The 27,545-nt window shown below is 50.1% G+C and overlaps 1 protein-coding gene across 1 annotated transcript; it reads right to left on the bottom strand.

The window, feature by feature from the left end:
* Nucleotides 1–1,008: 1,008 nt before the first annotated feature.
* Nucleotides 1,009–27,545, bottom strand: ARSK (arylsulfatase family member K). Its single transcript, XM_054398360.1, has 8 exons — nt 27,381–27,545; nt 22,002–22,131; nt 14,390–14,549; nt 8,890–9,172; nt 6,527–6,698; nt 5,167–5,391; nt 3,042–3,272; nt 1,009–2,956 (listed from the first exon to the last, which is right to left on the bottom strand). Exons 1-8 carry the CDS (start codon nt 27,543–27,545, stop codon nt 2,682–2,684), a joined length of 1,641 nt encoding a protein of 546 aa, XP_054254335.1. The 3' UTR covers nt 1,009–2,681.

The raw sequence follows: 27,545 nt of genomic DNA, 5'->3' as shown, positions 1-27,545 counted from the left end.
AAGGTAAAATTTACCTTAATCTTAATCTAATTTAAATCAGTTTTCCTTTGATCTTAATGTAATTTGAGAAAATAAAATCTTACATTTAATCTAAGGTAAATTTCACATTAACTAATTTTAAGATAAAGAGGATCTCAATCTTGACCTAGATTAATTTTACCTTAATTTAGTTTAAAATAATTTTTACCTTGACCTTCACCTAATCTGAGAAAAATCTTAACTAAATTTAATCTAACATAAATTTTACCTTAACTTTCATCTAGTTTAAAATAAACTTTACCTTGATCTTAAACTAATCTGAGAAAAATCTTAACTAAATTTAATCTAACATAAATCTTAATCTTCATCTAGTTTAAAATAAATCTTACCTTGCTCTTAATCTAATCTCATTAGATTTGATCTAATTTAAGGTAAATCTTAAATTTATCTGAATATAGTTTAAGTCAAATGTTACCTTGATCTTAAACTATCTTAAAATATTTTTTATCCTGATTTTAATCTAATAAGAGAAAAAAAATCTTAAAACCCTTAAATTTAAGATAAATTTTACCTTAATATGAATCTATTTTAAAATAAATGTTACCTTGCTCTTAATCTAAGAAAAATCTTAAATTTAATCACCATCATATTAATCTAGTTTAAGGTGAATTTTACCATCTTAATCTGAGAAAAAGATTAACTAAATTTAATCTAACCTGAATTTTAACTTAATCTTCATCTAGTTTAATATAAATCTTACTGTGATCTAACTCTCATTTAAAATAAATCTTACCTTGATCTTAATCTAATCACAGAAAAAAAACCCAACAAACTTTATTTTAATCTAATTTTAGGTAAATGTTACCTTAATCTTAATCTAGTTTAAAATAAATGTTACCTTGATTTTAATCTAAACTCACCAAAAAAATTTTACCTTTAATCTAAGGTAAATGTTACTTTAATCTGAATATAGTTTAAAATAAATATTACCTTGATATTAATCTAGTTTAAAACAAATTTTACCTTTACTTTAATCTAATCGGGGAAAAAAAAGCCTTACATTTATTCTAATTTAATGTAAATCGCACCTTCATCTAGTTTAAGACAAATGTTACATTAGCCTTAATCTACATAACAACAACAACAAAAATACTTACAGGATACATCTTCATTTCATCTTAATCTAACTTAAATCAGGATGACATTGGCCTCCTGAGCTGTCAGACAACAATCCTGCATCCAAAGCAGCATGGCCAGAGCTGGAGAGAGAGGATCCTGCCCCTCTGCTCTGCTCTGCGGAGACCTCACCTGCAGCACAGCAAGACAGGAGAGCCCTGGAGCTGCTGCAGAGGCAGGGTCCATTTCCAAGGCCACAGAGCACTAGGACTAGGGGCAATGGTTTGAAACTGGGGCAGGGGAGATTGAGGTTGGACATGGGAAGGAAGTTCTGCACAATGAGGGGGGTGACAGTGGAACAGGTTGCTCAGGGAGATGGAGGCCCCATCCCTGGAGATATTCAGGCTTGACAGGGGTCTGAGCAACCTGATCTTGTTGGGGATGTCCCTGTTTACTGCAGTGGGGTTGGACAAGGTGGTCTCTAGAGGTCCCTTCCAACCCAGCACATTCTGTGATTCTGTGATACTTTAAGATAAAACTTACCTTCTTCCCAAACTGCCTTGTTTTTGTGTCACCTCTCTGGAAAAACTTGAAATAAGACTGTTTCTATGTTAAAGTCTCCTGCAAGCCTCACTTTGCACCTCCTCTGTTGTCAGCTCTCCACTTGGTGATGCACATTAAAACATTCATCTGCAGAACCTAACTGCATCATGCAGGTTGGTTCAAGCAGGTTTCATCTCATGCCCTGAAGATCACATCATCCCTTTTGAGACAACTGCTCTGCTGACAGGTTTGGTCAGAGAAGGTTGGTTTGGGCTGGTTTTTAATTTCTGACAGTGAGCAGGGACCAGATTCCTCTCTTGCTTGCAGAGATGTTCAACAAGTAGCCTACATACACCATGAGATTTTAAACTACATCTAAAAGCAAGAGATGAAAAGGCACATCCTGGAAAGGCAGAGAGTGAACTGATGTATAAAACAGGAATGCTGACCTAACAGGTATTGGCTAAGCTGCTTCTACACTCTGACCAACACGAGCTGTCAACTTTTTGATTCTATTTTAACTGCTACAGCTTCTCTAAAGTGGATGAATGTAGAGTTCACCTTGATGGAAAGCTGCCTCCAGCACATTCCACTCCTAAATGGTACCAGTTAGCCAGTCCCTAGGGTTGGATATTACAAATCCCTTACAGAATATTATAAATCCCCTACAGAATACTACAAATCCCCTACAGGATATTACAAATCCCTTACAGAATATTATAAATCCCCTACAGAATACTACAAATCCCCTACAGAACATTACAAATCCCCACAGAATATTACAAATCCCTACAGAATATTACAAAAGCAAAATGTTTTCATCCCTTCAGTTGAGTTCTTACCACGAGGGTGATGGAACACTGCAACAGGTTGCCCAGAGAGGTAGTTGAGGTCCCATCCCTGGAGATACTCAAGGTCAGGCTCGACAAGGCTCTGAGCAACCTGATCTGGTGGAGGATGCCCCTTCTGGGGGGGTGGACTAGATGACCTTTGGAGGTCCCTTCCAAGCCAAACCATTCCATGATATTAAATCTAGGTGGTCGTTACTTACTTCGACTCAGCCACTCGTCAATTGCACTCTCGTATTTTTGGGGTTCCTGTAACCAGTCATGATGCCACCTAAGGTTGGCAATCACATTTGAGTAATTCTGCCCCAAACTTTGTTTCCAAGTGATAAACTCCCTTTTGTTATACTCCTGAACATCAGAAGACACCTTTGGGTAGTTGACTATGGAGCGGAGCATCCCATCCAGGGAACGCACGACGCCTGGCAGTTTCGTGGCGATGTTTGTCAGCTCATCTGGATCTTCAGAGAGGTCTGCAAGGAACCAACACCAAGTCAGGGAAGAGCCAAGTTTGCATCTCAGTGAAAGGAGCAGGCAGGGGAGGAAGGGGCAAGGTACCAAAGAGCTGTGAGAGCACTGAGTGGCCGTCCCCATAGGCGATGTATTTCCATCGGCCAGCGCGCAGCATGTAGCTGGAGGAGTTCACATTGCACCCATGGAACTCACTCAGCACCCAGCGGGGTCGAGCTGGCACCTTGGGGGGTGACACTTCATTGTCAGCCTTTCCACGTAGCAGAGGGATGAGAGAATATCCACTGAGGTTCCGTGGCACAGGAATTCCTGCTATGTCTAAGCAGAGACACACAAGGTAAGCACAGGAGCCAGCGATGGGAGCTTGCAGCACAGAAGGCCAAGGGCAGCCTGGGCTGCATCCAAAGCAGTGTGGGCAGAGCTGGAGAGAGAGGATCCTGCCCCTCTGCTCTGCTCTGCTGTGCCCTTGAGAGAGCTGCCCTGCAGGGCTGTGTCCAGCTGTGGGCACAGCAAGACAGGAGAGCCCTGGAGCGGCTGCAGAGGAGGCCAGCAAGATGCTGAGAGGGCTGCAGAAGCTGTGCTGTGGGGCCAGGCTGGCAGAGTTGGGGCTGTGCAGCCTGCAGAAGAGAAGGCTGCAGGCAGAGCTGAGAGCTGCAGTGCAATCTGTGCAGGGCAGCTGCAGGCAGGCTGGGGAGGGACTGCTCAGAAGGGGCTGTGGGGATAGGCCCAGGGGCAGTGGTTTGGAAGTGGAGCAGGGCAGGCTTAGGTTGGACAGCAGGAGGCAGTTGTGCAGAGTGAGGCTGGGCAGAGACTGGCACAGGCTGCCCAGGGAGCTGCTGCAGGCTCCATCCCTGCAGACATTCAAGGTCAAACCTGATGGGGCCATGTGCAGCCTCATGAGTCCCTCAACACAAGAAGGACATGGACCTGATGGAGAGGATCCTGAGGAGGCCATGAAAGTTATCAGTGGGTGGGAGCATCTCTGATGCAAGGACAGGCTGAGGGAGCTAGGGGTGTACAGCCTGCAGAAGAGAAGGCCCCAGGCAGACCTTGGAGCAGCCTTCCAGCACTTGAGGGGGCTACAAGCAGGCTGCAGAGGCACTGTTCCCAAAGGCCTGCAGTGACAAGGGGCAATAGTGTGAAATGAGAGCTGAGCAGATTTATTTTGGGTGTGAGGAACAAGTTCTGCACCATGAGGGTAGCTGAGCGTTGGAACAGGCTGTCCATGGGGTTGAGGCCCCATCCAGGGAGATATTCAAGGAGAGTCTTGACAGGGCTCTGAGCAACCTGATCTACTGGAGGATGACTCTGCTGATTGCAGAGGGGTTCCAGTTTGTGTCCATTGCTTCTTGTCCTAGCAGAGGACACCACTGGAAAGAGCTTGGCCCCTTCACCTTGACTCACACCCCTCAAATACTTGTAAAGTGTTCTCTTCCATGACCAACAGCCCCAGGGCTCTCAGCCTTTCCTCACCAGACAGATATCCCAGACCCTGCGTCACCCTCACAGCCTCTGCTGGACTCTCCCCATCCCTCTTGAACTGGGGAGCCCAGAACTGGACACAGTGCTCTAAATGTGGCTTCCCAGGGCTGACTAGACAGGGAGGAGAACCTCCCTTGACCTGCTGGCCACACTCTTCGTAAAGCACAGAGGAGACCAATGGCCACAAGGGCACATTGCTGTCCCATGGAGAATTTATTGGCTTCACCAGGGCGGAGCAGAATGCTGACAACAGCAGCAATGTTGAAGAGCATCACCAGGTCCTTTATTGGCATCTACATCAATGGGTTTTTTTTTACATTTTGTGTTTAGCCCACAAGATGAATTAATCATAGAATCAACCAGGTTGGAAGAGACCTCCAAGACCATCAAGTCCAACCAATCACCCAACCCTACCTAACCAACCAGACCATGGCACTAAGTGCCTCATCAAGGCACATCTTAAACACCCCCAGGGACATCTACCCACCACCTCCCTGGGCAGCACGTCCCAAGGGCAATCTCTCTTTTTGTGAAGAGCTGCTTTCTAAGACCAAGCCTAAACTTCCCCCTGCACAGCTTGAGACTGTGTCCTCTTGTGCTGTTGTTGTTACCTCCTGTCGTGTCCTACGTGGCCCTGTAATGTGGAGACATTCCTGACTCTACTCCTAAGGCACAATAATAAAATAATAATTGCTGAACATCAAAACTGATGTGAAATGACTCAACTCACCAAGCATGGTAGGATATATATCCACAAGAGAGACCACATTTGGTACTTGCTGCTCCTCCTTCACACCTGGCCCCATAGCTAAGAGAGGAACATGGGAGCTGCCTTCATACATGCTCATCTTGTAGAACTGCCTGTGGTCCATGGCCAGTTCCCCATGATCTGCAGTGAACATAACCACTGTCTTCTGAAGGAGCTTGGTGTCTCTCAGAGCTGAAATTACCTCACCTGCAATAGCAAGAAGAAGACATTTAAAACATTCCTTCCCACTCCTGCAGCTGCTAAGCAGCACACACAAACCCTAAGGAATCTCAGCTGGAGGGTTGGAAACTCTTCCCTCTGCACACAAGGCAGAGGTGTTGAGCTCAGAACAAAGTCAGTTTGCAGATGACACTAAGATGGGACAGAATGTTGATCTGCTGGAGGTCAGGAAGGTTCTGCAGAGGGACCTGGCCAGACTGCATTCATGGCTGAGGCCAATGGGCTGGGTCCTGCCTGCCCTTGGGGCACAACCACCCCAGGAAGGCTCCAGGCTTGGGGCAGAGGGGCTGGAAAGTGCCCAGCAGGAAAGGCCCTGGGGGTGCTGGGTGCCAGCAGCTGCAGCTGAGGCAGCAGTGGGCAGGGGGGCAAGAAGGGCAGCAGCAGCCTGGGCTGGAGTAGCAATGGTGTGGGCAGCAGGAGCAGGGCAGGGATTGTGCCCCTGGGCTGGGCACTGCTGAGGCTGCAGCTTGAGTGCTGGGTTCAGCTCTGGGCCCCTCAGTGGCAGCAGGAGCCTGAGGGGCTGGAGAGGGTCCAGAGAAGGGCAAGAAAGGTGGGGAAGGGTCTGGAGAAGAGGGCTGGGGAGGGAGGAGCAGCTGAGGGAGCTGGGGGGGGTTGGTGTGGAGAAGAGGAGGCTGAGGGAGACCTCATTGCTCTCTGCAGCTCCCTGAGAGGAGGCTGCAGCCAGCTGGGGCTTGGGCTCTGCTCCCTAGTCTTGGATGATAGAAGGAGAAGAAATATCCTGAAACTGTGACAGGGGAGGGCTGAGGTTGGCCATGAGGAACAATTTGTGTGGTGACAGAGTGGTCAGGGAGTGGCAGAGGCTGCCCAGGGAGGTGGTGCAGTCCCCATGGCTGGAGGTGTTGCAGCAAGCTGTGGCCATGGCACTTGGAGCCATGGTTTAGTGGCCATGGTGGTGCTGGGTTGAAGGTTGGACTAAATGACCTTGGAGGGCCTCTCCCACCCAAACAATTCCATGATTCTGTGTGACTTACATCTGAATTGTGGTATGTTTTTTTTTTCTCTCAGAAGACCAGCCCTATCAGCATTTTCTTAAGATAAATCAAGAAGAACAACACCCACAGTACAATGGAAGGTTTCCTACCCAGCATGGCATCTGTCTCTGCACACATAGCATAATAAAATGCTCTGATATTTCTCACTTCTTCCCTTGTAAACTCTCCTGTGCAGTTCTTAGTGTAAGATGAGTAATAGTCCACTGGGTGCATCTCTGAAAGAGGAGACCACTTGGGAATTTTCACAGCTTCATAATTTACCTAGAAGCAAGAAGAAATTAACATTACTTTAGCAACTGGATTAAAGAATTCTTTTAAAAACAGGTTTCATTTAAAACTTCTAGTACAAATCCAGAGTTCTCAGCTTGTAGTCCACTACATGGTGCTGCTCTTGAAGATTGGACTTGATGATCTTAGAGGTCTCATCCAACTTTCTATGATTCTACCTCCTCTGTACTTTTCCTGTACTTCCACAGGTATGAAGTAATTTTAAAAGAGCTGCAAAAATCAGATGGAAATTAACATTAGGAGGCAGAAATCTGTGCTTGACCAGCTGGTGAGATACCACAGAACCATCTTCTAGAGCTAAGATCAGAGGTATGGGCATAGTGTCTCATTAACTACAGGATAATTATAGGCCATCTGGAAAGAACCCCATGGACCAGCAGAGGTTGGGGACTGATCTGATGGTAAGCAGCACAGAAGAGAGGAACCTGGGGGTCCTGGAGGACAGAAGGATGCCCCTGGGCCAGCAATGTGCCCTGGTGGCCAAGGAGGCCAAGGGCAGCCTGGGGTGCATCAGAAGGGCTGTGGGGAGTAGGTCAGAGAGGTTCTCCTGCCCTCTGCCTTGCCCTGCTGAGGCCCCCTCTGGAATCTTGTGTCCAGTTGTGGGTCCCTCAGTTGCAGCAGGAGCTCAGGGAACTGCTGGAGAGAGTCCATGGCAGAGGCACAGAGGTGCTGCAGGCAGATGAACATCTCCTGGGAGGCCAGGCTGAGGGAGCTGGGGCTTGGAGCTGGGAGCAGAGGAGCCTGAGGGCTGCCCTCATGGCTGGGATAAAGATGTGCAGGGCTGGAGCCAGGCTCTGCTCAGGGATGGCCAAGGACAGCACAAGGGGCACTGGGGGCAAGCTGGAGCAGAGGAGGTGCCACAGGAGGGAAAACTTTGATCCTGTGAGGGTGCCAGAGCCTGGAGCAGGCTGCCCAGAGAGGTTGTGGAGTCTCCTTCTCTGAAGACTTTCCAACCCCACCTGGAAGTGTTCTGTGTGCCCTGCCCTGGGTGTCCCTGCTCTGTCAGGGGGGTTGGACTGGATGATCTCTGGAGGTTCATTCCAACCCCTAACATTCTGTGATATCTTTCAAAACCCTTGAGTGCTGTGTGAGCCTGGAGAACACTGAAGTTCACTTGGTTTTGGAAGGTCTCCAGGACAGCAGAAGACAAATCTATAACCAAACAAAAAAATGAATTTTTTCCTTAATATCTAAGCTAGCTCTTGCTTCCTGCAAATAAAAAGGCTTTTTTCCCCCACAAGCTTCCTCTTGGCAGAAACTTCTCACCATTCCTACAAGAAAAAAAACCCACAACCTATTACAAAGAAATCCACATCTCTCCACCTTCACTTGTAGATTTTTTCCTATGTCTTTGTACTTTTGTTGCACCTAGATGAAGACATCTTGCAATTCCCCAGTAGAAAAGACCAAATGAGTTCCATAAATTGTGTAAGGGGTTGTGTTTTTTTTTTTTTAAGACAGCAAAAAGTCTTTTCCAACCTAATTCTCAGTTCTTCAGCTTCAGAGAAAGTTAAAGCCTTTATGCAGTGAATGCTGTTCTAACTCATTTACCTTTCTTTTTTTATGGCAGAGACTGGTATCTGGAGACCACAGAAGCTAGAGAAAAAAAATGTTTACTGCTTCTCTGGCATGCTCTGCTCTCTGTTAGCTTTCCACACACAGGCAAAATGGGAGCTTCCTGCACTCTGAAAACACTGAAAAGCATGGAAAGTATTTAGCAGAAAAGAGAGGCTTCTGCCTTGTCTTACAGCTTCATGTTATAGGTTCATGCTGCAGGAGAAGCCAGTCTCTCCTTACAGAACCCAGGCAGAACTATTACAAATGATTACCTGGAGCACTTAACAAGCACAGAAAAGGATGATAAAAGCAATGAATTTCAGATCACCACTGAAGAAAAGGTACAGTGATTTCATTCCCCATTTAATGTGCTTCCAGCCATTGAACTCCAAATATCTTTATTGATCATCTGACTTCTCCTAACAAGCCCTGCAACAGAAATTCTACACTTCTGCTTGCTCAGCCTTAAAGCAGAAATCTTAAAATCTCACCCAAGCACCTGCTTGCTGTGTACTGACATACCCAAATCATGTGAGGAACAAAATGCTGCTGGTAAAAAGGACATTTAAACCAAAATCCATATACATTTAACCTCATCTTCACCTACCTTTTGGAGCCAATAGGGAGATGTCAAGAACATAGAAGCTCCAAAATTTTCTCCTGAATAGGGTGATGGATATGGGTGTGGTAAATTTAGCCCCAGGTAAAGAGCAAAGGGTTCAGTGAGGTTAATGGCTTCTTCCTTGATCCAGCTCACAGCTTTATCAGTGTTCTTCCAGTCTGCTTCCTTCACTCTCACGTCCTGCCTGTCCCCTGTCAGGTTCACCATGGGTCTCCCTTCTTGCCGCAGCAGGAAGTCAACATCCCTGGTCCAGGCTTCCACACGGTTACTGGAAACACAGAGAGGGCAGTGGGTAGGAAAGGACCCCCAAAGGCCATCTTGTCCAACCCCCCTGCAGTCACCAGGGACAAGTTCTGCACCATGAGGGTGGTGGAACACTGCAACAGGTTGCCCAGGGAGGTGGTTGAGGCCCCATCCCTGGAGATATTCAAGGTGAGGCTGGACAGGGCTCTGGGCAACCTGATCTGGTTGAGGATGTTGGAGTGGATGAGCTTTGGAGAAACTCTTGAGAGTGAGGGTGGGGAGAGACTGGAACAGGTTGCCCAGGGAGGTTGTGTCCCTGGAGGTGTTCAAGGCCAGGCTGGATGAGGCCCTGAGCAACCTGGGCTGGAGGGAGGTGTCCCTGCTGGATGAGTTTTCAGGTCCCCTCCAACCCAACCCATTCTGTGATTCTGATCTTTTAGTACAAGTTTTTGTTTCTTACTGGAAAAAAACCCACAAACAACACACAAGTTGTAAGAATACCACAGAATAATGCTGAAAAACAAATTCAAAGCAGAGGACCTGAGGCTGAACACCCATCTGTTCATGGTGAGATGGTACATTACTAAGAGCTGCAGAAAGAGACAAGAGGAAGCATCAGCTGTGCACACAGATTTCACTGTCTGATGAAGTAAGCAAACATGAAGTTTTTGCTGTGTCAGTCTCTATTTCAAGTAATTTTTCTTTCCAGTGTAGAAGTGATATGTGCTAAAAAAGGGGAAAAAACCCTTTCTTTTCTTTTTTTGACTGCAGAGGAAAACATTACTTCGGCCAGGTTGTGAATTGGATTATTATTTATCAAGTGTTCTGTAAATAAAAAGTAGTCTGTAGCTACAACTATTAACTACTAAAGTCACAACATCACAGAATCTTGGATGGGCCCTGCAGAGATCATCCAGGCCAATCCCCTGCAAAGCAGGGTCACCCAGGGCAGGGCACACAGGAACCCCACCAGGTGGGGTCAGAACCTCTCCAGAGAAGGAGACTCCACAACCTCTTTGGGCAGCCTGCTCCAGGCCTCCAGCACCCTCACTCCAAAGAATTTTCTCCTTCTGGTCAGGTGGAGCCTGATGGGTTTCAGTGTGTGCCCATTGCTCCTTGTCCTGTCACTGGACACCATCAGAAAGAGCCTGGCACCTTCATCCTGACACCCACCCCTCAGGTGTTTATAGATATTTGTAGGATCCTCTCTCAGCCTTCTCCAGACTGAGCAGCCCCAGGGCTCTCAGTCTTTCTTCAGAGGAGAGATGCTTCAGTCCCTCCACCACCCTCTCCATTGGACTGTTCCCAGCAGGGCTCTATCTCTCTTGAACTGGAGAGCCCAGAACTGGACACAATGCTCCAAATGAGGTCTCGTCAGAGCACCTCTCACCAGAGGGGGAGCAGAACCTCCCCAGCCCTGCTGCCCACACTTTGCTTGCTGCCCCCCACGACCCCCTTGGCTCTCTTGGCCACAAGGGCACTTTGCTGTCCCATGCAGCCCTTGCTGTCCCCCAGCACCCCAAGGCCTTTCTCCGTGGAGCTGCTCTCCAGCAGGGCAGCCCCTAGCCTGCACTAGTGCCTGCTGTTGTTCCTCCCCAGGTGCAGGACTCTGACCTTGTCCTTACAGAACTTCCTGAGGCTCTCCTTTGCCTCTCTCTCCAACCTGTCCAGATCTCACTGGAGGGCAGCACAGCCTGAGATGGTGCCAGCCACCCTCTGCCTTTTGTATCATCAGCAAATTTGTCACCTTTCAACTTTCAACTCCTCATTTTAGTGAGAGAACTCTAACCTGTTTAATATCAAAAAAGATAGCTCCTCTTTACCATGATGAGTCATGGAGAAGGTACCTCTTCACAGGAGCTACACAAAAGACCCTCTGTTCCTTCCCGACCACATCATGGTTATTAATTCCTGAACACAAGTCTCTCAGTGCTCAAGTACTCATCATAAATTGCTGTAATTCTGGTCACATTCTTTTTAAAAGCTTGAAAATTACAGCAGTTTCCTTGGCAATGTTTGGTAGCAGGGGGGGGGCTACAGGGGTGGGTTCTGTGAGAAGCTGCTAGAAGCTTCCCCCACCTCCACTGGAGCCAGTGGAGCCAGTTTCAAGATGGACCCACCAGTGGCCAAGCCTCAGACCATCAGCAAGACTGAAAAGAGAAAAAAAAAAACAACCCAAACCTGGCAACTGCTGCCCAAGGGAGGAGTGAGACTGAGGCAAACAGCCCTGCTAGCACCAAGGTCAGAGAAGAGAAGGGGCAGAGGAGCTTCAGGCACCAGAGCTGAGGCTCCCCTGCAGCCCATGGTGAAGACCATGGTGAGGCAGCTGTCCCTCTGCAGCCTATGGAGGTCCAGAGTGAAGCAGATATCTCACTCCAGCCCATGGACGACCCCACGACAGAGCCAGTGGATGCCTGAAAGATGCCGTGACCCTGCAGGGAAGTCTCCTGGCAGGACCTGTGGCCCCTTAGAGGGAGAAGCATGTGGTAGAGCAGGGCTGCTGGCAGGACAGTGACCTTGCAAGGGACACATGCTGGAGCAGCTTGCTCCTCAAGCACTGAACCCCATGGAAAGGACCCACACTGGAGCAGTTTGTGAAGAACCACAGCCCACAGGAAGGACTGACAAAGGAGAGGATCCTTATTGTGACCTTCCAGGTTCTGAAGGGGGCTACAAGAAGGCTGGGGAGGGACTTTTGAGGGTGTGAAGTAGTGATAGGACTGGGGGGATGGAGCAAAACTAGAAGTGGGGAGATTGAGATTGGATGTTAGGAAGAAATTCTTCCCCATGAGGGTGGTGAGACACTGGCACAGGTTGCCCAGGGAGGTGGTGGAAGCCTCATCCCTGGAGGTTTTTGCAGCCAGGCTGGATGTGGCTGTGAGCAACCTGCTGTGGTGTGAGGTGTCCCTGCCCATGGCAGGGGGGCTGGGATTGAATGAGCCTTGAGGTCCCTTCCAAGCCTGACAGCTCTGTGGTTCCACACAACTCATCCTGTTAGCTCTGCTCACCTACCTCTATTTCTCCATGAGGTAAAGGGCCTTCTGTGATTCTATGGGAGGCTGTCTCCTGTGGGAGAGACTCCACACTGGAGCAGGGCAAGAGTGTGAGGAGTCCTCTCCCTGAGGAGGAAGGAGCAGGATGAACCAACCACAGATAGAAGGGGAGGAAGGGGGAGGGAAGGTGGGAGAGGGGGAGAGGGAAAGTTATTTTAAGAGTTGTTTTTGCTTTCTCTCTATCCTACTCAGACTTCTAATGGGTAATAAATTAAACTGGTTTCCCAAGTCAATTCTCTTCTGCCCATGGCCACTGGTAAACATCTGCTGGCCTTATCTTGACTCACAAGCCTTCTGTTACATTTTGTCTCTGCTGCCCTGCTTGGAGCAGCTTTGGTGGGCACCTGGCACACAGCCAGGGTCAACACACCACAGCACACAACTGTGAAATCATATGGCATCAAAAAAACCCAACAAACAAAACCCCAAGCCTTGTATTTTGTGACAGCAGTTGCCATATTCAAGACTATCAAACATGGGGGGTTTGCCTTCTGCTTTTTCTACAGTGCTGATTAGTCAGCACAGGAAGCCTGAAGGCAAGGCAAAAATGGTTTATCAGTTTCACATAGGGAGCAATGTCTGTGAGCAAAAGCACTGTGGCCAGCAGGTAGAGAGGAGTTTCTTTCCCTCTGCTCTGGTGAGACCTCACCTGGAGTGCTGCATCCAGCTGTGGAGCCTGCAACACAGGAAGGACATGGACCTGATGGAGAGGGTCCAGAGGACAGACATGAAAATGATCAGAGGATTGGACCAGCTCTGCTAGGACAGGCTAAGGGTGCTGGGGGTGTTCAGCCTGGAGAAGAGAAGGCTCTGGGGAGCCTGCCAGTACCTGAAGGGGGCTGCAAGAGGGCTGCAGAAAGACTGTTTGCAATGGCCTCCAGGGACAGGACAATGGTTTGAAATAAGAGAAGAGCAGACTTAGGTTGGATGTTAGGAACAAGCTCTGCAGCTTAAGGGTGGTGGAAAACTGGAACAGGTTGGCCAGGGAGGTGGTTGAGGCCCCATCCCTGGAGATATTCAAGGTAAGGTTCAACAGGGTTCTGAGCACCTGATCTAGCTGAGGATGTCCCTGCTGACTGCAAAGGCGGCTGGACTGGGTGACCTTTGGAGGTCCCTTCCAACCCAGACCATTCAACGATTCTATGATTAAAAATGACCTTCCCTCAGCTTGGACAAAGTCACAGCTCTGATACTCACCTTCTATCTACAGGTAGAAGCCAAAGTGCATCCCCATGGGACATATTTGGTTCTGCAGTGAGTTGCAGGACAGACACAGTTTTCTAACAAAACCTCTTTTAAATTAAAGCACTTTAATTAGAGAGAGAGAGAGTACCCACTTGACACACTATGACAACACTCATTCACTCCTCTCCACTTTGTAGCAGAACAATGACATGATTAGGGCAAAGCTAATGAGGTCTTACAAAAGGCTGAGGGAGCTGGGGTTGTTCAAGATGAAGAAGAGGAGGCTGAGGGGAGACCTCATTGCTCTCTACAAATCCCTGAAAGGAGGTTGGAGCCAGGGGGGGTTGGGCCTCTTTTCCCTAGTCTCAGGTGATAGCAGGAAAGGAAATGGCCCGAAATTGTGCCAGGGGAAGTTGAGGTTGGCCACGAGGAAGAATTTCTGTGGTGCAAGAGTGGTCAGGGACTGGCACAGGCTGCCCAGGGAGGTGGTGGAGTCACAGGTGTTCAAGAAATGAGCAGATGTGGCACTTCAGGGCATGGTGTAGTGCTCATGGAGGTGTTGAGCGGAAGGTTGCACTTATGATCTTAGAGGTCTTCCCAACCTTTATGATTCCATGATTCTGTTTAGTCTGGAGAAGACTGAGAGAGGACTTTAGGAGTGTTTACAAATACTTAAAGGGTGAGGGGCAAAAAGAGGAGGCCAGGCTCTTGTCAGTGGTATCCTGTGATAGGTCAAGAGGCAATGGGCACAAAATGGAACCCAGGAGGTTCCACCTCAGCATGAGGAGAAACTCCTTTGGTGAGAGGGTGCTGGAGCCCTGGAGCAGGATGCCCAGAGAGGTTGTGGAGTCTCCTCTGGAGGTTTCCCAGCCCCACCTGGATGTGTTCTGTGTGCCCTGCCCTGGGTGTCCCTGCTCTGGCAGGAGGATTGGCCTGGATGAGCTGTGAAGATCCCTTCCAATCCCTACCACTCCATGGCTCAATCAGTGATTCTCTCTGATTACCTTACTGAATGATGTCCAGAAGTATAGTCCAGTTTCCCATACTTCTGTGTGTGGTAGCCATGCTGCTCCATCACATCCATCCACGTCACATAACCTGGATCTAGGCCTTTGAAGTTATTCCAGGATTCTGTTACATGAGTGAAAAGGCCACTCCACATAGCTGGGGGCAGAAAAAAGGAAGGAGAAACATGGGTTTTGATGAACAAGTAGTGCTTCCTGTCTAAATTCAAGTTGAATATACTTGAAAATGGATCAAACTTCTCATTGTTTTAGATCCAACAGAGCAGAGAGCACAAAGAATCACTCTTCCAAACCTTATTTTCATCAATACAAGCAAATTTGCTACAATAATTGCCAGAATAATCATACAAGGACATTTTTCCCTGGTGGATGCAATCATTAAGTTTTCTGTAGATCAGGAAATACCTTTACTGATTCTGGAAAGACAATGCCATGGCAGTACAGAACAGTCCTGTGCCTACAGCTGCTCCAAAGGAACTATCTGCCCTTACTTCAGTTAGATTTCAATGTGAATTTACACTTCAGCACAGGAAGGACCTGGAGCTGCTGGACAGGCTCCAGAGGAGGCCACCAAGATGAGCAGAGGCTGCAGAACCTCCCCTGTGGGGCAGGCTGGGAGAGTTGGGGCTGTGCAGCCTGCAGAAGAGAAGGCTCCAGGGAGACCTCAGAGCAGCCTCCCAGCACCTGAAGGGCTCCAGAAGAGCTGGGGAGGGACTTGGGACAAGGGCTGGGAGTGCCAGGAGGAGGGAGAATGGCTTTGAGCTGGGAGAGGGCAGAGAGTGGAGAGGAGGAAGAAATTGTTGGCAGTGAGGGTGGGGAGAAACTGGCACAGGTTGCCCAGAGAGGCTGTGGCTGCCTCCTGCCTGGAGGTGTTCAGGACCAGGCTGGATGAGGCCTTGAGCAAGGTGGGCTGGGGGGAGGTGTCCCTGCCATGGCAGGGGGCTTGGAACTAGGTGGTCTTTCATGTCCCTTCCAAGCCAAACCATTCCATGACTGAAAAGCTGGATAGGAACTACAAGGAAACTTTATTAGTGAGTTGTGTTTCTCTGCAGCTTGGTGAGACCTGTTCACTCTCTCTAACACAAATTTAGAGCAAAAAGGCCTCCTAAAACAAAACAAATGATGGAAACATCCTGTCAGCACAAGCAGGGTGTCAACCCCAAGGCTATACCATGGCAATGCTCCTGCTTTCCCCAACCCTAAAGTCCTCCTCTGCTCCATCTGTACTATCCCTTTTTACTTCCACAGCAGATGAACCCTCAGTTCCTTGCGGGTTTCTAAGCTGCTGACCAAACACAGGACATCTTGCTGGTTAAGAGCTACACTTACAGAACAGAATCACAGAAACATTTTGGTTGGTTTAAGAACATCAAATCCAACCATGAACCCAGCATGGCCAGGGCACCACCAAACCATGCCCCTTAGCACAGTATCTCCACAGCTTTGAAACCCCTCCAGGGATCAGGACTGCACCAACGCTCTGGGCAGCTTGGGCCAGGAATTAACAATTCTGGGGGAAGAAATTGTTCCTCATGGCCAACCTAAACCTCCTCTGGTGCCAACTTGAGGATGTTTCCTTTTTCTCATCCTATTGCTTGTAACTAGGTAGGAGACCAACCCCACCTGGCTGCTACAGAGAGCAATGAGGCCTCCCTCAGCCTCCTCTTCTCCACACCAACCCCCCCCAGCTCCCTCAGCTGCTCCTCCCTCCCCAGCCCTCTTCTCCAGACCCTTCCCCACCTTTCTTGCCCTTCTCTGGACCCTCTCCAGCCCCTCAGGCTCCTGCTGCCACTGAGGGCCCAGAGCTGAACCCAGCACTCAAGCTGCAGCCTCAGCAGTGCCCAGCCCAGGGGCACAATCCCTGCCCTGCTCCTGCTGCCCACACCATTGCTGCTCCAGCCCAGGCTGCTGCTGCCCTTCTTGGGCACAGTGGACTCATCTTCAGACTATCAACTAACATTGCCAGTGCCAAGTACAGGAGGAGAAACAACAAAGACTGGCTGAAAAACTCAAAAATCAAGAGAAATAAAACATGATTGATGGCCTGTTCATGTACTCTCACTCACTTCATGAAGGCTCTACAGAGGGACTTGGACAGATTGGATCCATGGCCAAGGTTACCAGGAAGAGCCTCAGCAAGGCCAAGTGCTAGGTCCTGCCCTTGGGGCACAACGACCCCAAGCAGTGCTGCAGGCGTGGGGCAGTGTGGCTGGAAAGCTGCTGGCAGAAAGGGCCCTGGGGGTGCTGAGGGCCAAGCAGCTGAAGAGCAGCCAGCAGTGCCCAGTGGCACAGAGAGCCAAAGGCCTCCTGGCTGGGCTCAGCAATGCTGTGTCCAGCAGGAGCAGGGAGGGGACTGTCCCCTGGCACTCAGCTCTGGGGAGGCCACAGCTGGAGTGCTGTGCCCAGTGCTGGGCACTCAGCACAAGAGAGATGTGGAGGTGCTGGAGCCAGGGCAGAGCAGGGCAAGGAAGCTGGGAAGGGCCTGGGGAGGAAATCTGCTGAGGAGAGACTGAAGGAGCTGGGGATGGTTGGTGTGAAAGAGAGGAGGCTGAGGGCAGAGCTCCTGGCTGGCTGCAGCTCCCTAGGGGGAAGGAGGTTGTGCAGAGGCTGCTGCTGGGCTCTGCTCCCAGGGAATTAGGGACACAAGAAGAGGCAACAGCCTCAGGCTGCCACTGGGCAGGGTCAGAGTGGGCAGGAGGAAAGATTTTGTGCCAGCAAGAGTGGTCAGGGCCTGGACTGTTCTGCCCAGGGAGGTGGTGGAGTGGCCAAGGCTGGAGGTGTTTGCAGGTGGTTTGGATGTGGTGCTTGGGGCTGTGGTTTAGGAGTGAGCCTTGGAGAGTGAGGTCAGGGCTTGGGGAATCCTGAGGCTCTGCTCCAGGCTCAATGTTTCAGTGATTTTGTGAAAATGTGACCTTGAGAAAGAAAAGGGGACTGGGCTAATGGAATAAATGGAATGAAGGAATGAAATACTAAACACTGAATCTGACAGCCTAAGCCTTGTGTAGTCAGGACAGATTGCTTCTTCCAGTGCATGCTTGAGACAGAGATTATCTCCCCTCCTACTGTAGATGAAATTTGCTTTATGGGACCTCTAGAGAATTTTTATAACAATTAAAATGACCTGAACCTATGCCAGGAGAGGTTTAAGTTGGAGATTAGGAATGGTTTTGTGTCCTGTGAGAGTGGTCAGGGATTGGCACAGGCTGCCCAGGAAGGTGGAAGAGACTCCATCCCTGCAGATATTCAACGTCAGACTTGATGTGGTCCTGAGCAACCTGCTCTAGTTGCTGATATCCCTGCTCAGTGCAGGGCACTAGGACAAGATGAGCTTTGAGGGTTCCTCCCAACACAAATCTGTGATTCAGAGGCTCTACTCCAGTGCTTTCCTTTACTCACTGCAGTCACTGCTGTGCTCCATTTCACATACAATTTGCAGAAGGAAGCTGTACTCTTGAATCAAAGGTTGTATCTTAAAACATTTCTGGCCATTTTAGAATCACAGAATTCACCTCTAAGATCATCCAGTCCAACCATCAACCCAAATGGCCCCAAACGCCATGGCCCCACCTTTCCTGAACATCCCCAGGGATGGAGCCTGCAGCAGCTCCCTGGGCAGCCTGTGCCAGTCTCTGCCCAGCCTCACTCTGCACAACTGCCTCCTGCTGTCCAACCTAAGCCTGCCCTGCTCCACTTCCAAACCACTGCCCCTGGGCCTATCCCCACAGCCCCTTCTGAGCAGTCCCTCCCCAGCCTGCCTGCAGCTGCCCTGCACAGATTGCACTGCAGCTCTCAGCTCTGCCTGCAGCCTTCTCTTCTGCAGGCTGCACAGCCCCAACTCTGCCAGCCTGGCCTTGTAGGAGAGGTGAAGGAGACATCAGTTTAATAATGTTTGTAGTGCTAACATCCACTGATTTATTGAGCTGTTACTACTTTTTCCTGAGAAAATGAAGAAAGATTTATTGGTAGTGGGAAGGGAACATTATTCTGAATGTGGCTTCAGTACTGCAGCAGAGAAACTTGACAATTTGTCCACAGATCCTGAAGATTTTTTAAAAAATTACTCAATATTTAGTGGAGTTGGCAGAAAGATTTGGGAGCTTAGATGGAAAACTGAGAATACAATAACAAAGGAAAAGAACATGCATGAGAAACAAAACAAACAGATCAAATGCATCAAATCCTGTATACATTATGCACAAACCATAAAAAGAGTCATTCCTAAAACCAAAACAGGACAAAATAAGGATTCTCCCTTGAAGCTAAATAGTAGCAGTTCCTACTGTTATCTCCTGTCCTTGGAACCCAGTTGAGTAGGGGAAAGGTAGATGTCCTTACAGGTGGGGTGAGCAGTTTGGTTTCACTGTGTTCTGGGGCACTTTCTGACCAGGCCTGATGCTACCTGGTTTTAATCTTGCACTTCAAATTTAGTGGAACTGACAGAAAGAGGGCTCACCAGGCTATGAAGATGATGAGAGGATCAGAACATCTCTCCTATGAAGAAAGGCTGAGAGACTTTTAGTGGGGGGAATCTTACCAGTGCTTATAAATGCTTACAAAGATTTAAAAGGGTGGGTATGGTGGGTTGAAATCCCCTTCCCAACATAAAATGGCCAGACTAGGTCAGTTGGAAGCAAATAAAGCTGCACTGACAGGCAAAGCTACAATCTAGAAATATGGAATGCAATGAATATGTACAAAATACACAATATTTACTGTACAACACATGTACAATTTATAAACTACTCAAGAACCCCCACTGGACAAAACCAGGGGGCTACTAATGGCTTCCCCCTCGCTGCTCCCTTCTCCCCTGTATGAGATAAAGGAGAGAGAAAAGCAGGGAGTAGCTGTTAGTATTTAATCACAACAAAGAAATGCAGTCAAGGTCAGCAAGGCAGCAGAAGCACCAGTTAGTATCTGCTAGAGCAAACAAGCCCAGAGGAGAGAAAGTCAGTTTACAAAACTAACTTTGTTAGTTATAGAATTAGTCAGGATTGGAAGGGACCCCAAGGCTCATCCAGTTCCAACCCCCCTGCCATGGGCAGGGACACCTCACACTACATCAGGCTGGCCAGAGCCTCATCCAGCTTGGATGCAAACACCTCCAGGGATGGAGCCTCAACCACCTCCCTGCACAACCCATTCCAGGCTCTCACCACTCTCATGGGGAAGAACTTCTTCCTCACATCCAGCCTGAATCTCCCCACTTCCAGCTTTATTCCATCCCCCCAAGTCCTATCACTCCCTGATAGCCTAAAAAGTCCCTCCCCAGCTTTCTTGGAGCCCCCTTCAGATACTGGAAGGCCACAAGAAGGTCACCTCAGAGCCTTCTCTTCTCCAGACTGAACAGCCCCAACTCTTTCAGTCTGTCCTCATAGCAGAGCAGCTCCAGCCCTCTGCTCATCCTGGTGGCCCTTCTCTGGACACCTTCCAGCACTTCCAGATCCCTCTTGTAACAGAGGCTCCAGAACTGGATGCAGTTCTCCAGGTGGGGTCTGACCAGAGCTGAGCAGAGAGGGAGAATCACCTCCCTTGACCTGCTGGCCACACTTCTCCTGATGCAGCCCAGGCTCTGCTTGGCTTTCTGGGCTGCAAGTGCACATTGACAGCTCCTGGTGAGCTTCTCCTCCCCCAGCACACCCAAGTCCCTCTCCTCAGAGCTGCTCTCCAGCCAGTCCCTGCCCAGCCTGGATTTGTGCTTGGGTGTGATGGTTTGAAACTGCCTTTTTAATTTTTCCTTGCAAAGTTCAGAACAGAGAAAGTGAAAGAGTGTAAATAAGTCACTATTGGGTATAAGAAAGCAAAATAACGATTGTTCTAAACAGTTCCATTGGATAGATAGAAATGTTTAAGAACTACTCCCAAAACAAAGTGGGCACTCTGCACATTCTGCAGTGGGGGCAGTTGCTGGGCTGTCTGGCTGCTGTTTCTTCTTCTCCTCTGGCTGAAGATAACACACTGACCTTGGCAGCTAAGTTAACAACTTTCTGCTTAACTAACTCTGCTTTCTGTCCAGGGAGGGTTTGGGGGGAAGCTCCTGGGAGGGAGGCCCCCTTTGGGAGGGTCCCCTTGGGGGGAAGCAAAGGGAGATCGATTGTGCTTTTCTGTTGATTGTATATATTTGTAAATGTTGTGAATTTTGTATATTTGTACATATTCATTGCATTTCACTGTAGATTTTAGACTCTGCTTGTAAATACAGCTTTTCATTTGCTTCCAGACTGGGCTAGCCTGGTTATTGTCGGTGGGGGGGAATTTCAGCTCACACCAACACACTGGGATTGCCTCCACCCAGCTGCAGGACCTTGCTCTTGGTCTTGTTGAACCTCAGGAGGTTGTCATGGGCACAGCTCTGCAGCCTGTCCAGGTGCCTCTGGATGGATCCCTTCCCTCCAGCCTGTCCAGGTGCCTCTGGATGGATCCCTTCCCTCCAGCCTGTCCAGGTCCCTCTGGATGGATCCCTTCCCTCCAGCCTGTCCAGGTCCCTCTGGATGGATCCCTTCCCTCCAGCCTGTCCAGGTCCCTCTGGATGGATCCCTTCCCTCCAGCCTGTCCAGGTCCCTCTGGATGGATCCCTTCCCTCCAGCCTGTCCAGGTCCCTCTGGATGGATCCCTTCCCTCCAGCCTGTCCAGGTCCCTCTGGATGGATCCCTTCCCTCCAGCCTGTCCAGGTCCCTCTGGATGGATCCCTTCCCTCCAGCCTGTCCAGGTCCCTCTGGATGGATCCCTTCCCTCCAGCCTGTCTGCTGCACCACACAGCTTGGTGTCATCAGCAAACTTGCTGAGGGTGCACTCAATGCCTCTGTCCATGGCACCAACAAAGATACTGAACAAGCCTGGTCCCAGGACTGATCCCTGAGGGACTCTGCTTGTCCCTGGCCTGCACTGGGACATGGAGCCATTGACAGCCACTCTTTGGGTGCAGCCATCAAGCCAGTTCTTTAGCCATCTTGTGGTCCTCCCATCAAACCCATGTGTCACCAGCTTGGAGACCAGGATGTGGTGTGGGACAGTGTGGAAGGCTTTGCTCAGGTCCAGGTCAATGACATCAGTTGCTCACCCCTCATCCATTGATGTTGTGACCTTACCTAACCAATGGTATTATTTAGGCCTTATTATTTCCCTTTCTACATCCAATGGTGATTTATTTACATCCTACCACTTTCTGTTCAAGATCTGTGGAAAATTTTCATAAGCTCATCCTAAAAGTATCTGGAGGGTGGGGACAGCCTTATTTCAGTGGTGCCCAGTGACAGGACAAGAGATAAGCTGCAGGCACAAGTCTGAACATAGGAAGTTCCACCTAAACACAAGGAGGAATTCTATTACTTTGAGGGTGACAGAGCACTGGAACAGGCTGCCTGGAGAGGTGGTGGATTTGCCACCTCTTGAGTCATTCAGCTCTTGTCTGGATAGGGTCCTTTGTCACCTAATTTAGGTGACCTTGCTCTGGCATGGGGGTTAGACTAGATGATCTCCAGGGGTCCCTTCCAAGCCTCACCATCCTGTGAAATCTGCCAAAGCTAAATCCTCTGAAATTTCCCAGCATGACTTAAACTGTGTGTTTATTTGATGCTTCACTTGGTCCTACCTGCACGGGAAGGACAACAGATGGGGGAGTTGGTGTAGGCATTGAGAAAGATGGTGCCAGATCTGCTCATGAAATGTATGAAGGGCAAATCCACAGTCTGGTTTCCTGGGTGAAAGGTCAGGCGCCCATCCTGCAGGCAAACAACAAAAAAACCCAAAACAAAACCAGATTAGGAACAGCAGGAACCCCAAACTATGACAGAATCATAAAGGCTGGAAAACCACCCCTAAGATCATCAAGCCCAACTACTGACTGTATCCATTCATAGATTTGTTACCCTGCACTTGTAACACTCAGTTCTAGTCAGGTATGCAAAATATTAAGTGTGGAGAAGTTTCCGTAGAACCACAGAATCATTTCAGATCACAGAATGGTCTGGGTCGGAAGGCATCTCCAAAGGTCACCCAGTCCAACCCCCTGCACTCAGCAGGGACATCCTCCACTAGATCAGGTTGCCCAGAGCCCTGTCCAGCCTCACCCTGAATATCTCCAGGGATGGGGCCTCAACCACCTCCCCAGGCAACCTGTTCCAGTCTTCCACTAGCCTCAAGGTGCAGCACTTCACAGTATGAGAGGTTGGAAGGGACCTCAAGAGATAATCAGGTCCAACCCCCCTGCAGAGCAGCATCACTTGTTCCTCACATCCAACCTAAATCTGCTCTGCTCTCATTTCAAACCATTGTCCCTTGTCCTGTCACTGCAGACCTTTGGAAACAGTTAAAAAAGACCTTTGAGATCCCCATGTCCAACTGTTCCCTAACTCTGCAAATTTGGTGCTAAATCACATCACAAATTCATAGCATTGCCTGTGCTGTTAAAGACTTTTAAGTCTATCCAGTCCAACCATCATCTAGCTCTACAAGTCTGGTGCCATGTCCCTCAACACCACATCTGTCTCTTTGAACCACCTCCAGGAATGGGGATTCAATCAGTCTGGTTCAGGCCTTCACTACCCTTCCAGTGAGAATTTTCTTCTAATGTCCAACCTAAAGTTGTCCTGCTGCAACTTGAGGCCATTTCTTCTTGTCCCATCTCTTGTTCCTAGGGAGCAGAGCCCAAGCCCCAGCTGGCTGCAGCCTCCTCTCAGGGAGCTGCAGAGAGCAATGAGGTCTCCCTCAGCCTCCTCTTCTCCACACCAACCTCCCCCCAGCTCCCTCAGCTGCTCCTCCCTCCCCAGCCCTCTTCTCCAGACCCTTCCCCACCTTCCTTGCCCTTCTCTGGACCCTCTCCAGCCCCTCAGGCTCCTGCTGCCACTGAGGGCCCAGAGCTGAACCCAGCACTCAAGCTGCAGCCTCAGCAGTGCCCAGCCCAGGGGCACAATCCCTGCCCTGCTCCTGCTGCCCACACCATTGCTGCTCCAGCCCAGGCTGCTGCTGCCCTTCTTGCCCCCCTGCCCACTGCTGCCTCAGCTCCAGCTGCTGGCACCCAGCAGCCCCAGGGCCTTTCCTGCACCCCCAGCCTAGACCCTTCCTGGGGTTGTTGTGCCTCAAGGGCAGGACGCAGCCCTTGTCCATGTTCAACCTCATCCCATTGGCCTCAGCCATGGATGCAGCCTGCCCAGGTCCATCTGCAGAGCCTTCCTGCCCTCCAACAGATCACCACTGTCATCCAGTGTCATCTGTAGAGTTCCTGAGGGTGCCTCAATCCCCTCACCCGGATCATTGGTGAAGACATTCAAGAGAAGAGATAGTGAGGAAAGGGTGAAAACTGTGCTGTCTTTATCTGTAAGCAAGGAAATAGCATTTGTGAATGGAAGAAAAATTCTACCTGTCTGTGGATTACAACAAACATATCAATAAATCACAGAATGGCAGGGGCTGGAAGGGATCTCTGGAGATCAAGTCCAACTCTCCTGCCAGAGGAGGAGGTTCACCTAGAGCAGGCTGCACAGGATGACATCCAGGAGGGCTTTAAAATACTCCAAAGATGAAGACTTTACAACCTCTGAGCAGCCTGTAAGTGCTCTGGCACTTCAAAATAAAGAAGTTCCTTCTCACCTTTAGAGGGAAACTCCTGTGTTCAGCTTTGTGTCATTACCCCTTGTCCTGTGTGCTGGTTTGAGGCCAGACAGATCCTCTCTTGCCACGAGAGGGACAGAAGAATGACCCTCATACAAATGGATTGGAAGGTGATGGAAAGTTTAAATGGAAAAGCAATTGGTGAAGCTACCAAACCACAAAGCATGGTGCCAAGAATATCCCAAAGTGTACAGAGCCCCTTACACAACACCCAAAGGCTTCCCAATTCTTCCCTTCTCCCACCTGAGGGTATACCAAAACACCCCAGGGCTCTTTCTTCCCCCTCCCACTGCTAGGCTAGTCTCAGGCTGGCCAAGTCTGAGACTGCTGCCCCCCACTCCTTTCTCCTCCTGGCATTAGGCCTAGACAGGCTGAAGAGGCCTTGAGATACTCCCCCACCGTTACCTGATAGGGAGCATCTCCCACGGGAGCAGAGAGGGAAGAAAGAGGCAGAGAAGGACTTTGCAGATGGATTGATGGAGGGCAGGATTTCTGGGTAGAAATACGCTGATTCCTGTGTCCACCTGATTGGGTGGACACTTGGGACACTGGAGGTGTAGCTCATGTGGCAGTAACAAGGGACACCCAGCCTGAACTGCCACATCCTGTCTCTGGGCAGCACTGCAAAAAGCCTGCCCCATCCTCCTGGCACCCACTACTGAAGTATTGATCAACATTAATAACATTGCCCCTCAGTCTTCTCCAGGCTCAACAGCTCCAAGTCTCTCAGCCTTTCCTCCTCACAGAGGTGTTCCAATCCCTTAACCATCTTTGTAGCCTTTGCTGTACCCTCTACAGTAGTTCCCTGTCCTTCTGGAACTGGGGAGTTCAGGACTGAGCTCAGTACTCCAAGTGTGGCTTCAACAGGGCAGAGTAGAGGGGGAGAAAAATTCCCCTTCACCTGCTGGCCACACTCCTCTCCATGCACCCCAGGACACCATTGGCCTTGCTGGCTCATGGTCATGCTGTTGTCCACCAGCACTCCCAGGTGCTTTTCCCCAGAGCTGCTCTCCAGCAGGTCCCCCTCAGCTGTACTGCTGCAGGAGATTGTGGCTCCCCAGGTGCAGGACCTTACACTTGGCTGTGTTGAACTTCATGAGGTTCCTCTCACCCAGCTCTCCACCTGTCCAGGTGACACTGGATGGCAGCACAGCCTGAGGGCTGCCAGCCACTCCACCCAGTTTGGTGTCATCAGCAAACTGCCTGAGGGTCCTCTCTGTGCCTTCATCCAGGTCATCAGTGAGTACATTGAACAGGGCTGGAGCCAGCACTGACTCCTGGGGAACACCACATGTTGAGCACCTCCAAGGACTCTGTGCCACTGACCACAACCCCCTGAGCTCTATCTTCCAGGAAGTTCTTGACCCACCCCACTGCCCATTCATCTAACACACACTTCCCAAGCTTGCCTATGAGGATGCTGTAGGAGACTGTGTTGAAGTGTTGCTGAAGTCAAGGTAGGCAATGTCCACTGTCCATCCAGTCATGCCCTTGTAGAAGGCTATCAGATTACTTAGACATGACTTCCCCTTGGTGAATCCACATTAACTACTTCTGCTAACTCTCTTTTCCTCCACATGCTTGGAGATGATGCCAAGAGCAAAACATTCCATTCTCTTTCCAGGGATCACTGCAACGCAGCCACTAGAAATGGATGATCAGAGGGCTGGAACACCTGTCTTATGAGGACAGACAGAGAGTTGGGGCTGTTCAGTTTGGAGAGGAGAATGTTCCCAGGAGACCTTTTTGTGTCCTTCCAGAAGCTGAGGGGGGCTACAAGAAAGCTGGGGAGAGACTTTTGAGGGTGTCAGGTCACTACTTGGACTGGGGGAATGTATCCAAGCTAGAGGAGAAGAGATTCAGATTAGACATTCAGAAGAAATTCTTCACCATGAGGGTGGTAAAACATTGGAACAGGTTGCCCAGGGAGGTGGTGGAAGCCTCATCCCTGGAGGTTTTTAAGGCCAGGCTGGATGTGTCTCTGAGCACCCTGATATAGCGTAAGGTGTCCCTGCCCATGAAAGGGGGGTTAGAATTGGATGAGCCCTGAGGTCCCTTCCAGCCCTAACAATTCTGTGAAATGTATAAAAACATACCTACAGGTTCCTTTAGCTTTTATCCTTTTAGCTGCAGGTACTCAACTGACAAGTCCATTACAACACTTATAACACCTGCCAAAAGCCTAAGTAGATCAATACTTGATGCCCAGAAGCTTAACTCAGCTTTTTCACCCATAAGCACAGAAACTCTCCATCCCATCTGCTGTGAAGGCTTAGGATTTACAATGGCAGGAATAGCAGAGCTCAGTAGCCTTCCTCTCCTTCTTGCTTTCCAAGCCAACCGATAAGCATTCATTCCACACATCATTCTGTTCCTATAATTGCTGCCCTGCCTCACAGTTTGGCTCCCATGCCCTCCCCTCCACCTCAAGCTGCTGTGAGAAGTTGCACAAACCACAGCTGGCCACGGGAACCACCCCCACAGAAGCTTCTGGCTATCGCAGTGCACGTGATGCAAACACACTGCACAGCCCCGGGACGACAGCCAAGTTCGGTACAGGAGTTACCCAACAAGATAGAGACACAGGACATCTGCCCTCATCCTCCCAAGCAAGCCCTCACAGAATCAGATAGCATCACAGCATGGTGGGGTTGGAAGGGACATCTGGAGCAGGGCCAGTCCAAGCCCCTGCTCCAGCAGGGCACCCACAGCAGCTTGCCCAGCAGCACGGTGCCCAGGGGGGGTTGGAAGCTCTCCACACCAGGACGCTCCACAACCTCTCTGGCCAGCCTGCTCCAGCCCTCCAGCACCCTCACCCCAAACAACTTTCTCCTCTTGCTCAGCTCCAACCTCCTGGGCTCCACTTTGTGCCCCTTGCCCCTTCTGCTGGCCCTGGGCACCTCTGAGCAGAGCCTGGCCCCAGCCTCTTGCCCCCCACAGCTCCTTTAACTCCTGCTGAGCATTGCTCTTCTGCAGGCTCTCAGCCTTTGCTCCTCACAGTGCCTTCGTAGCCTCTGCTGCAACCTGTTGCCCCCCAGCGCTCCCAGGTCCTTCTCCTCGGAGCTGCTTCCCAGCAGGTTCCCTCTCCCCTGTCCCGCTGCAGGAGGTTGTTCCTCCCCTGGGGCGTTTGCCCTGGCTGAACTCCACGCCGTCCCCCTCCACCCAGCCCTCCAGTTCCCCCCGCGGGGTGACGCAGAATAAAAACCAGCCCTGTTTTCGCACACCTGCGGCTGCAGCCCGGGCCGAGCCACGGAACCCCGCGGAGGTCCCACTCAGCCCCGGGCCGGCCGCCAAACGCCGCGGCCCAGGCACTCCGCGCCGCTCTCCCTCACCCATGCAGGGACCCAACCCGGCTACCCACCATAGAATCGCAGACCACCAGCACCACGTTGGGCCGAGGCTGATCCCCGCGGGCGAAGGGCCGATCCCGCGGGGCGAGGGGTCGGGGCCGCGCCGCTACCCAAGGCACGGCGGCTACGAGGAGCAGGAGCAGACCTGACCGCCCCAGCGCTCCGCCGGTCCGCAT

The sequence above is a fragment of the Indicator indicator genome, assembly GCF_027791375.1.
Source record: "Indicator indicator isolate 239-I01 chromosome Z unlocalized genomic scaffold, UM_Iind_1.1 iindZ_random_scaffold_137, whole genome shotgun sequence".
Classification (NCBI taxonomy): domain Eukaryota; kingdom Metazoa; phylum Chordata; class Aves; order Piciformes; family Indicatoridae; genus Indicator; species Indicator indicator.
The sequence above is the reverse complement of the archived record's forward strand: the minus strand, read 5'-3'. Positions and strand labels throughout refer to the sequence as shown.